Here is a 13031-nt window from a genome sequence, read left to right as displayed (position 1 = left end):
CTCATTTACACAATCCGTGCCTTGCAAGAATTCAATTTTGCAAAAGGCGCCCTCCCCCTCCTTTTGTGATTGTGTTACAGGATTGATGGGAGATGGCCCCCTGGCCCCCAGACGGCCGCACTCAGAGCCACTCAGCACAGGGACTGTGTGTCAGAGTGGAGGAGATGGTTATAAATCACAGCCCCGTCTGCAGACGGCCTGTCTGCGTATCAAGGCTTTTTTAACCTTGTTTTCCTCCCCGCTAACCTTTGCTGTGCTCCTTTTGATGTATACCGCCATTAAGGCTAATGGCACTTCTCTCACGTAAGCCGTTAGCGCTCGTTAGGCAGTGATCAGGCCGGCAGCCGGGGAATACAGATGTGGGCTTAATAAATCAATTAAGCAACCAGGAGAGGAGACTGGAACCATATGAAAGGTTAAGCACCAAGGTTCGGGCACCACCACTAAATGAACTCTAGTGGGTCTCTGAATCACTGAGGACTATGTCGAGAACGCTCTGGGATGCTATATGGTGAACAAAGTGAGTGGAACAGCACACATTATGAGATTCATTTAGAGCAGAGCAAACAGGAAGAAAAGCATGGATAAAAATACACAAATAATTGCAAAAAACACAAGAGCAAGTGCCGCACTTAACAGAGATTTAAGCTGTATGGTTTGATTTGAAAGAAGCTTATCATTAATTAATGTGACAAAACTTGCAAGATTTAAAGATCACTCGATCAATCATTTCTGGAAATGTAACACTGATATATTCTTTAAGATCTACAGTTTTAAATAAACATTAAAAAGTTTGGACAGAGTAAATGCTAAAATAAACGGCTCATTTCATCACCATGTTGAATGATTTTTATAAGCAGTGGGGATCCTCAGCACAACATGCCAACTGTCCACCAACAGTTATAAATGTCAGATTTTACCAAAGAATGGCTGGCTTTAATCTTACAAAACAAAATAATGCTCATAAGAAAAAGAAGTCTCTCAGTAAGACACAACTGAAATAATCTGAGCATAAATTGCAGCAAAAGTATCTGTTGGTCAATGAGAGGACAAAAGAGTGTCAGTGTTGACCCCAAAAAATATTTGGATACTAAAGCCACACTCAAAAGGCATTGACTTCACTGAACTAGATAAAAAATATCAAACCATGTGGCATCTGCAAACAAACAATGCTTTTCTCTAGACAACACAACTTTTACTTTTTTTACCCTCAATTATCCATTAACGTTGACAAACAGAAAGTTCTTAGTGCATTTATTTTGAGCAGTATATCTATTTTTTAATATTAAAAAAACTTTCAAAGTTCATCCATCTATAGTTCTATCCATCTATCTGATTTTTATTTGTACCTTAAGCGTGCAAATACTTTTTGAGGCCACTATAACGCGTGTTGAAGACTGTGGCAGTCATGGCAGTGGTAAAAAAAAGGGTGAACTCACTTTAGCAGCACTGATGACAGTGGCAGTGTAGGACTGGGCATTATCTCCACAGGCCCCACCACGGGACTGATGACACCGGATCAGCTACACACACACAAACAGAGACAGAACAGAGTCACATTATCATCCAGAACCTTTCAGCTCCCCAGCACTCATTAACCCACAGAGGCCTGTCACAGCCCGCGCCAGGACGTCTGCAGGCGGGCACGGTGAGTAAGAGGAGGAGGAGGAGGAGGATGCCATTAGGACAACAAACAGTTCTTCAGCCCTATTCTACAGCGCACTCCCTCTAGGGTCCCTGTCCCAGACCTATTCAACACTTCAGCTGCCATTGGCCAGAAACTCATTACCTTTGCCCAGACACACTGTCCCATCTGTCCATTATTAGGCAGCAACTGGCTTCTCTAAGGCAAACAAACCGCACCCATTACATAAATGGCGGTGAATCAAGGGTCTACTTAATAACAATATGTCATATTATATTGTTAGCTCCTATCGATATGACACACATTGTCTTTATAATGATATGTTCAATTCGTAAGAAATAAAAACATTGGTAGCACTTTATTATACAGTCCTGTTCCCCATGAACATACTATGTACTTATTATAGTAATTGTGTAATAACTAGGTACTCACCCTGAACCTAAACTTAACACATGTATTTACCTTATATAAACCAGTACTTTCTTAGGTAAGTTGAATTAAGTGCAATAAGACAACTGTAGTTTGATTTAGGGCTGTGCAAAGCAACACATTTTCAGCAACAAATCAATCTGAAGGAAGGCCTGAATTATTAGACTGACTCCGATCAGGAGGTGCTGGGAGTTCAAACAGGGCATGTTCTTGTGTTAAAAAACATATGGATGAAGCACAACGGAAGATATTACTAATAAAATAAAATAAAACAAAAAAGCGTAGTTGTTAAAAGTTTGTTGTAGTAAACGTGGACATTCTAATGTATGCGCGTGTGCAACGTGATAACGACATGAGGGTGAGTAAATGAAGACAATTAACTAACCCTTTAAAGTTTGGGAATAGTCATTTTGACACTTTGCGATTAGAACTGTGATTGATTGCATTTATCATCTGAAGCACATACGCACTAAGTTGGCACTCCTCAAAGTGAAAGCACAAACATCATTTAACTCACTGCGCTTTTAGTTTTAGTAGCAAGATGATTAAAAGCTTTGTAAATGGTTTCTTTTTATCATGTATGTGCTTTAATAGAGGGAAATAAATGACATAGGCCCTGTTTACACCTGGTATTAAGATGCGTTTTGGTCGATCGGATCACAAATGGATGAGTTTTGCCAAGTGCATTCCAAACAGCTACACACAGCACGCGCGTACGTGCCCTGCTCACATAGGGATGTTCACATAAGGCAGTGGTTCCCAAACTTTTTAGAGTGGAGTACCCCCTCTCTTCAACTTACACCTTTTCCATTAAGGGACAATATTTGCCCCTTAAATTGACTTTCCAGTGCATTTATTATCTTTATAAATACCTTTACAACATTAATAATGTTTTAAATAAAAAAAAAAAAAAAGTTCAATAGAGAAACAAGCAATGATGATAAAAATGTAAAAAAGTGATTTTACATACTAAAACTGCCAGTAGGTGGCGGTAAGTCTTAATGCGTGAGTCACCGAGTCATTCGTTCATTCAGTAACGAAGCAAGTGGCTGTATTTATGAATGAATCATTAAATTAATGACTTTCACGAATGATTAATTCAAACAGATTCGTTCACGAAACGCTGCTCTGTTTATTGTAGTTCTGCTGTGGCTTTCGTTGGAACTATTATTTCGTTGCAAAATAGAGTAAATACTGACAATACTGTGAAGAACATCACTTAATATTACCCGTTTGTTTGTTGAACTGCTCTATAAAATCATTGTCACATTTGCAAACGTGTGGATATTTGGATTTGCATAATTTTAACAACATTAAAAACAAGAACTCACAAAAGATATGTTTTGTATCAATAGATTGAATCTTAAATTGATCTCTATGCACCTTCTGTGCCAGGCTATTTGTTTTTTATGTTAGTAAGAGGTAAATCTACAGGTACATTGTCGAGAACGGCAGTAATGTAGCGCGATCTGCTAAGGCAGCAGACTCTGACGTAATCTGTAATCACCCATATGCACGCTGCTTATATAGAAACGGATTTAGTCAGTTTGATAGCAAAAGATATGGTAGATGTGGTATTTTGAAGATTGGATTGGATGTCATGTCATTTAAAGCTGGGGAAGAATTAAATGAATGACAAAACTCAGCATTTTGTTCGCGTACTCCCTCTGTCAAGTCATCGTATGCGTACCCCAGTTTGGGAACCACTGACATAGGGCATAGGGATGAACACTTCCATTTAGATATATATATATATATATATATATATATATATATATATATATATATATATATATATATATATATATATATACATTTTTATAAACGCAAAATGTTTTACTATGTATATATATATATGTATATATATATATATATATATAAAACAACATTCAAATAAATAATGTAAAAAAAAAAAGATAAATTAAAATAGAAAAAGTAAAAAAAAAAAAAAAAAATCCAAAATGAAGTAAAATAAAATACCTAGATTTTGTTGTCTTTCTGAAAACCAGTGTTTTGGGTGTATCTGGAGCTCTTTAAAATGTTTGGTGCTTGTACTACCTTGTTTTCAGCATAGGCCAACCACCGGCTTCCCAGAGCGATAGGGTTGAGGTTGGGCCCAGGACAGGGGTAACAGCCTGCAACAAAAAAGAAAACACACAAATATAAAAGGAGATAAACTAAATGACAGGACAAAGAAGACATAAATAATTCATCACAGCAGCATCTTGCCCAAGACTGTGTTTTACTAGAGCTTAGGGTTAGAGTAATACCAGAGGTTAAATAAGGGGTATGGCATTTTGTGACAGTAGAATGGCTCCTCAGTTTATTAACTGCCAGACAGATTGACCCATGAGAGCATAACAGCCACAGAATCCGTACCGGTCCCACATGCCATGATAATGTAGCCGTATATCACATGCGGGACACATACAAACAGGACAAACACGCAAGTAAATGCAAATCAGATAAGGTCGTATTGAACTAAAACCTAATAAACATGCACAGAAATACCAAACTTCTTTCTCCGCCCTCACACACGGAAAGGTTACGCAAGTGCATATCACAGTGTGAAGTGTGCTGACAGTAATTTATAGCATTGAGTGAATATAAAATATATCCAGACAGTAATTTAGGGTGTAGAGTCAGGATCTGAAACTCGGGTGAATGGGGCTTGAGGTAAACCACAAGCACAGTAACGCAAAAGTCTTTTGTGCCTTTCCAAAGCAGAGGGAGCCGATGCAGGGAGATAACTTATGTTTAACACATCCTGTGAGCTGAGCTTGGGGATTTTCACCATTGTTTTGAGATCTCACAGCTAGAGAGAGAAGACCTCATTCAAAAAACAACAAACGCATAATGTTTACAATAACTCCATTGTCTATATTGTTAAGTGTCTTCTGTAGTATTATTTTATAGGGGTGTAACGGTACGCAAAACTGACAGTTTGGTACGTACCTCGGTTTTGAAGTCACGGTTCGATACGGGTTCGGTACAGCAGGGGGAGAAAACTAAACATAAAATTGCTTCCTTTTTTTTTTATTAAACAGTGGTTTACTGAACAAATTGTGTCTCTGTCTTTAAATAAATTAAATTATACTAAATTAAACTAAAAGTTAATTTCTAGAGGATAAAAAACATTATCTCTGCTAATGCTGTAAACTATGTAGGGAGCCCTTACTTGAACATTACAGATTAGCCTAAATTCAATTGCTATTTATTTATAATATCAACACTCAAATAACAAATTGTATGCAAACATATAAGCTGCACATGAGGCAGTTTTTGCATCAACTTCTAAATCTAATTATAAAATTATATTTTTACTCCAATTCGTTGTTGAAAATCATTTACACACCGTGGCATCATGACAGATTTATTTAAACAGATTAAATGATCAAGACATCACTAACAGGTTAAGTAAAATATAATGAATATAGGCTAACACAGTACATATATTAAGTGAAAAAAAAATCATTTCTCTGGTGAACTAACGAGCTGTGGACACTGAATGGTAAATGCTACGGGACATATTGTTTACAAGCTGTTTCATTGATGTCTTTCTGCCGCTGACACACATATTGAGCGATTACACGAGATATGATACGTTTCAGTAGGTTGCACTGTATCTTTCAACATACCTTCAGATGTTCATTCACGTTTAAGGAAGAGCATTCACTCACGCTCTGCTCTGCTGTTTGAAATGAGGCGCCTGTACAGAGATCTGTCAAGCCAAATTAAAGCGTGTCAAACGGCATTTTCTGTTTGAATTTCTAGATAAAATGGACAGAATTTGAAAGATGACACTTTGTTTCTTATCGAAAGTAACAAAACGCAGAACTTATTGCCATTATTGGTGGTTAATTGTGGTTAGGCTACAATACTGTATTCGTCATGCACTGCTTTCATCTTTGTCCTGTCGTAGTAATTTACCGGGAAATGAAGCGTTCCCAAACAGGAGACCTTTAGTGTTGCAATGTAATGCATTCGGTACACATGTGCACCGTACTGGAAGTCCTGTACCCAAAACACACACACACACACACATATATATATACACATACAGTGCTTCCCACACATAGACTTTACTTGGGCGGCCTGCCCACGTATAATAACGGCCGCCCAAGTATATTTGGAGACACATTTTTGCTTTTATTATTTTTATCCTCTTATACTTTTATATCCGCACAAGATAATGAAACCATCCACGATTAATTAACTAGTCGTTTCGTACCTACTCGTTATGTGTGTGTCAGAACAGTTTACTCCCGCTAACATTCACACGGGCGCTGCATTTTGCAAAGTCACAAGGGGGCGCTGTTGCGCGTTCTACACATAGGTTCTACAAGCTCGCGCAACAGCGCTTCAGACTGCTTCAAAGTGATTCTCAATCAATGAAAAGCGCAGATTTATGCCAAGCGATTGCTAATGAACTCATGTTGATGAATTATTACAATGTCTACTTCATGGCCTTTATATAAAATGTTTTAGATGATTGTAAGAATCTGAAGGATCAGCCTGCAATAGTACAGACATTTCAAAATAAGAGTACCTGTGTATTTCGGGCTTGTTTATAATTAAAAGTCACACGCTAAGTTTTTTCTTTTTCTTTTGGGCATTATTGGTATTTTGGTTACACTATAAATTGTATTTAATTTGATTTCCATTTAATTCATAGTAAATTATTGTAGTCTCCCCCACAGGAAGAAAAGACTAAGAACATTATTTGACACATATTATTCATTTTATAAATTTTACTAGTAAAATCTGTGTCTTATTCACTGAGAGAGACACTATATGACAGCAAGGAGAACATAGGAAAATGTAAACTATTTAAATGCTGTAATTTTGCATAATTTACAATACATAATAATGCATAATATTAGTATGTAATTAAATGTAATATGTTATGTAATTAAAATTAATTTCAATAAATAAAAATACTGTTAAAAATCACACATTGTTTGTTTGTCACATGTAGTAGACCATTTTTGTGCCGTGGGTAATAGGAGGATTTTTTCGCCTGGCTACCACCGCAAGTATATTTCAAACCTGTGGGAAGCACTGCACATTATATATATATATATATATATATATATATATATATATATATATATATATATATATATATATATATATATAGTACAGTCCAAAACTTTGGAACCACTAAGATTTTTAATGTTTTTAAAAGAAGTTTCGTCTGCTCACCAAGGCTACATTTATTTAATTAAAAATACAGTAAAAAACAGTAATATTGTGAAATATTATTACAATTTAAAATAACTGTTTTCTATTTGAATATATTTCACAAAGTAATTTATTCCTGTGATGCAAAGCTGAATTTTCAGCATCGTTACTCCAGTCTTCAGTGTCACATGATCCTTCAGAAATCATTCTAATATGCTGATCTGCTGCTCAAGAAACATTTAATGTGTACAATTGTACAAAATATTTGTGTACAATATTTTTTTTCAGGATTATTTGATGAATAGAAAGTTCAAAAGAACAGTGTTTATCTGAAATCTAATCTTTTGTAACATTATAAATGTCTTTACTGACACTTTTGATTGATTTAATGCATCCTTGCTGAATAAAAGTATTCATTTCTTTAATTTCTTTTCAAAAAAATAAAAATAAAAATTCTTACTGACCCCAAACTTTTGAACGGTAGTGTATAATGCTACAGAAGCTTTGTATTTCAGATAAATGCTGTTCTTTTGAACTTTCTATTCATCAAGGAATCCTGAAAAAAAAGTACACAACTGTTTTCAACATTGAAAATAATCATAAATGTTTACTGAGCAGCAAATCAGCATATTAGAATGATTTCTGAAGGATCATGTGACACTGAAGACTGGAGTAACGATGCTGAAAATTCAGCTTTGCATCACAGGAATAAATTACTATTTAAATAGTACACAGTTATTTTAAATTGTAATAATATTTCACAATATTACTGTTTTTTACTGTATTTTTAATTAAATAAATGTAGCCTTGGTGAGCAGACGAAACTTCTTTTAAAAACATTAAAAATCTTAGTGGTTCCAAACTTTTGGACTGTACTGTATATATATATATATATATATATATATATATATATATATATATATATATATATATACACACACACATTTTATTTCCATTAATGTTTATTTTATTTCAAGTATTTTCAGGAAAATAAGTCCCGGATCAAGATTCCATTCTTGAGAGAGAAAAAGAAAAAAAATATATTTTATATCTTATTATTACATTCAGAAATAATGTAAAATACCAGTAAATAAAATGAAACATTTACAAACATGTATTATATAGTATAAAACAGACATAAATTATAATAGTATTCATTATAAACAACATCTATTATAAACAGCAAGCCTAAACAAATTTATTTAAAGTGAAACTGAAACTACGGCCATTTGGAAATGCGCTATACAAATAAATACATTTCTCACATATATCTCTCTTATTTAGCACAAGCCTAAATGTGTGCGCTTTCCGCATGTTTTGCGTGCTTCACGTTAGTTGTATTATTGAAGTCGGTGAAATATAAGTCGAAGCTTGTTTCATATAATAATGAAAAAAATATATATAATTTTAAATAAAATTACAGTAATATTAAAAATGTTTGAGTTTTTTATGGTTTAGTTAACTATAATAACCCTGGTTTTCGGTCTGTCACTTTAAAAAATAAGCTTAGTCCTGTTCTTCCTATGTTGAGGAAGATTCAGAGAAGCAATTAATGATGTAAAGGGTTATTGTCCGTGCCCGTTTCCTGTGGCGCAGACGTTGACGGGGAAGTCAGATAGACAATGAGAGCCATTAAAACAACGCTAATAGCAATTTACAACAGACGACTGCTTAAGTGGGCAGCAGAGGCCTGGATTCACATGGTGACATGGACAGTTTATTTTTTTTGAAACCATACACAGTTTTGCACATGACAGTTGGGACCTTATGAGTAGCATCTCCTTTAAAGGCCATTCGGATTTCGCCTGTGGTCTGGCCTGGAGGAGAGGAAATGGCTCTTTATGTGCTAGAGTGGGCTGGGCTGAGTGACAATATGCATTTGTTTGTTATTGTTTATGCTACGCAATGACGGTTTGACACAGACAGTTTCTGGTAATGCCCAGCTCTGACACATTGTAAAACAAAAGCCATTTGTGTAAACAAGCAGGCCTGTGGAATTGTGGATGAGCTTTGATATCGTATAGCCCTGAGGAGTGACGCAGGGAAAAACAGCTCCGTTGGTGTATCAGCACGTATAAGGGTTGTGTGGGGTTTTGTGGGTTTAATGAAGTCAGTGTGTGAAGAGGATTAATCAAGACTAGGTTTCCTGGTTTGCGAAGCTGCAGATCAAAGAGGCAGAGGAAAGTTGTGTAGGAGACTAGAGAAGGTCAAGAAGGGTCAAGTTCAGCAGACACATCTATAACGTGAAGAACTTACTTGTGACAAAGAACTTTTTCATAAAGGTGCAGCTGTCAAAGGCAGCAATCTTTTCTTGAAGACTAACAACAAGGATCCTGTGACCATCAAGGGATGGAGATGGAGTTGGGGAAAAAAAAAAAGTGTATATAAGCTTAATGCAGCATTTAAAATAGTTACAAGATAAAGTGCAGGACAAAATGTGTGTAACTGCACCTTTTGTTGCAGTGCAGATCATAGATGGGCGTTTTGAACTGAATGGACTTGACCATCTCTCCTGTCCTCAAGGAATAAAGATCCACACAACAATAAGGGGGACTTGTCCTGCAAAACACACACAGAACAGTGTAAACTAACATCAAATAATCTAGGAAGTGAGATGGAACCATGTTCTAGCCATTATCAAGCATGCTCCAAACACATTCATATTTATTTTCAAAAAATGATGATCAATACTTTTATTCGGCAAAGAAGGTGCATTATATTGATCATAAGTGACAGTAAAGACATTTCTATTTGTAGGCTGTTCTTTTAAACTTTCTATTTATCAAAGTATTCTGAAAAATAGATATCATGGTTTCCACAAAATTATTAAGCAGCACAATGTTTTCAACATTGATAAGAAGAAATGTTCCTTGAGCACCAAATCAGCATATTAGAATCATTTCTGAAGGATCATGAAACTGGAGTAATGGCTTCTGAAAGTTCAGCTTTGTCATCACAGGAATAAATTACATTTTAAAATATATTAAAATAAAAAAACTGTTTTTTTAAATTGTAATAATATTTCACAATATTACTGTTTTTACTATAGTTTTGATCAATTAAATGCAGCCTTGGTGAGCATAAGAGACTTCTTAAAATAAAAATAAAATAAAAAATTATATTACAGACCACAAGCTTTAAAAAAAAAAAAAAAAAAAAAGGCTACTACATTTTTACTGTAATTGGCAATAACGCAAAACCCATTATTTAAGTTCATAAAGAATAAAAACACATTACAAGTTCAAGTCCCGCCAACAGGCCAGAAACTTTCTCACACTCACATCCTGTAGTTATTTCCTCTCTACCTTCATCAAGTAGATGGGAGTTAAGTGAAGGCAGTGGCTGTTGCTTGTGATAGAGGCAGATATTAATCCTCATTAGGTGTTCCGCACTCAGCTGGCACAGCCTGGCCTGCCATATTAACCATTTTAACAGAATGTTTCTGGTAAGACGCTGTGCTGGGCACTTTGCTTTCCGCAGGATATTAGTCTTGTGGTAATATGCATGGCATCAGCACTGCCCAACCCGGTAGGACGGGATACCAATCCAACAAGTCAGGAATTCTGTTGGAGCCGTGGCTAAGTGTACATAAGTTGCTCAAACCACAATAATAAATTTAAGCATATATGGAGTCTAACTATAGACGAAGCTGGATCCGAAGAGGCCGGGTTATTGACACTGACTCTGAGCTGATCAAGCACTCCACGTAAATGAAGATGATCAATAGCCTGTGCTTCATTGACAAAACAATTGGCTTTGGAAGCAACCACTAATGATTTCGCTGTGTCTGACTCTTAATTCGACCGACTGTCTGCCGCTTCACAAGAAGTGATTATATCATGCATCACAGATTAGCATTAACATACTTTGGCAATAAAATGTACAGTATAGTGCATAGTGCTGCAGCATTATTGGCTCTGCTACTAATGTAACACAGCTCCTGTGAAAACAAGGGTTTGACAGGGTTTGGCCTATTGACTGATGTTCTGATGTCAAGAAGGCCATTATAAAACAGATAGTTTAACAGATCCGGTCCTAGATTCTGCTTGGCCAATACAACGTTCCGGCTTCAATAGACGATATAGTCAAATCTTTGACACAAAACAACTGCTCATATTGCATTTTTAAGAGATGGAGCATTTTTACTTGTTACAAAGTCTTAAAATATACCACAAACACAACATTTATTCATTTTTATTTCAAATCCAAAAGTTGTTACTGAAAATAATTTGTCAGCATTGCAGCAAAAATCTTTGTACACAGTTATACAAGTCTTTTATAGACGTATTCATGTTTAAACACTAAATTTAAACAATGTATTCTTCAATGCATTATATTTATATATTAAGTTGCACAAGAAAATGGCAAAACATTTAAACATATTTTTCTTATGAAAAAAAAAAAAAAAAAAAAAAAAAAAAATCACAAACATTTTAAATTAAAACTTAAAAATTTAAAAATGCCTTTTCTTTTGCATTTAAATATTTAAATAAGAAATCCTGCGGGTCATACAGAGCTTATTTTTCTATCTCCACGAAGAGATTTTTCTATCTCCTTGTTGAGATCAAGTTTTCCTTGCTTTACCCTGGGCAAAAAGCCATATGTTGACTGTGAAACACAGTAGAGTTTAATTATATGCATTTATGGTGCATTTACTACATTTTCATGTCAATTCATGTTTATTTTTATGTGAGCAATGTGCAGTCACTTTAATTCAGCGTGTGCAGCAGAGCAAAAATAGACTAGTAAACAATCACTGTTTCACGATCATTGTTGCTAATTAAAGAACCAGTACATTGTTAGTTAATTGCTAATAATATATATAATATTAGGGTAAACAAAGAATAAGGTGAATTACAGTGCTTTTGAAATTTATATATATATATATATATATATATATATATATATATACACACATTTTTTTTTCCAATTTCAAAAGCACTGTAATTCACCTTATTTGTTTTTTTTTGTTTTTTATGTTGGAAGATGTAATTTTACTCCTCATTCATAATTTACAAGCATGCAAACACTGGATAAAACAGCATGGACAGCATGTCGGGGAAACAACTCTTTTTTTTCCCAAACATGCACATATCAGTTTTTACAAAGCAGTCAAGACATCAAACCACAAATTGTGGAACATGGAAGTACTTAAACCATAAATGAAAAAAGCTGTGGTGCGTCTCAACATCCTATACTTTTGAGTTCTGATTCTGAGTGATGAAGAGCCAGGGAGGTTTTTAATTTGTCATTACTTTCACAGGCAGTGAGTGATCTCTGAGTGAAGCCGTGGCAATTGCAAATCCAGTGTATCCCTGTACTTTGAGCGTGTTCCCAAACAGCTGCCATTTGAGCCACTTCTCCTCAGCGCTCTGGCTTGAGGTCAGGGTGGACAGATTGTGCATAATGTTTTTAAGAGAGCATGATAATGTCTTGAAGCAGGAGGCTCACTGAATGTGTGATAGACATCCCATTCTCAATGTCTGGAAGGTCAAGCCTGCAGCTGAGACTCAGTGTCTCAGATCCTTTGGTGACTGATGGAATCCTCCCGCAAGTCTAAAGTCATGCTGTGGCCATTTGGAGGTCTGGATTGGCCAAAACGTAGAGTTGCGTGGCAAAACTGATCTGTTGTTGGTCTGAGCCCACTGTGGGAGATTGAGTTTGTAGGCTTACCCAGGGCTGGATTACAGTATGCATGTCAAAGACACAATCCAGTAAGCAGCAGAACCCACCACAAACATGAACGCATGCCCAGAGCTGCATCTCTACATCG

At 35.6% G+C, this 13031-nt stretch overlaps 1 protein-coding gene across 4 annotated transcripts in view; it reads right to left on the bottom strand.

Annotated features, from left to right (window-relative positions):
* Positions 1 to 13031, bottom strand: part of bcas3 (BCAS3 microtubule associated cell migration factor) — a 272896-nt gene that overhangs the window by 235415 nt on the left and 24450 nt on the right. For all 4 annotated transcript variants that reach the window (XM_048162169.1, XM_048162167.1, XM_048162170.1 and 1 more), the window contains exons 8-11: positions 9710 to 9817; positions 9515 to 9591; positions 4133 to 4209; positions 1440 to 1523 (exon numbers count right to left, since the gene is read on the bottom strand). In XM_048162169.1, coding sequence (XP_048018126.1) covers positions 1440 to 1523; positions 4133 to 4209; positions 9515 to 9591; positions 9710 to 9817 — 346 coding nt within the window. The remainder of the gene's footprint in view (positions 1 to 1439; positions 1524 to 4132; positions 4210 to 9514; positions 9592 to 9709; positions 9818 to 13031) is intronic.

The sequence above is a fragment of the Megalobrama amblycephala genome, linkage group LG16, assembly GCF_018812025.1.
Source record: "Megalobrama amblycephala isolate DHTTF-2021 linkage group LG16, ASM1881202v1, whole genome shotgun sequence".
In the NCBI taxonomy this organism is placed as follows: Eukaryota; Metazoa; Chordata; class Actinopteri; order Cypriniformes; family Xenocyprididae; genus Megalobrama; species Megalobrama amblycephala.
This window is presented reverse-complemented; position numbering and strand designations above follow the sequence as displayed.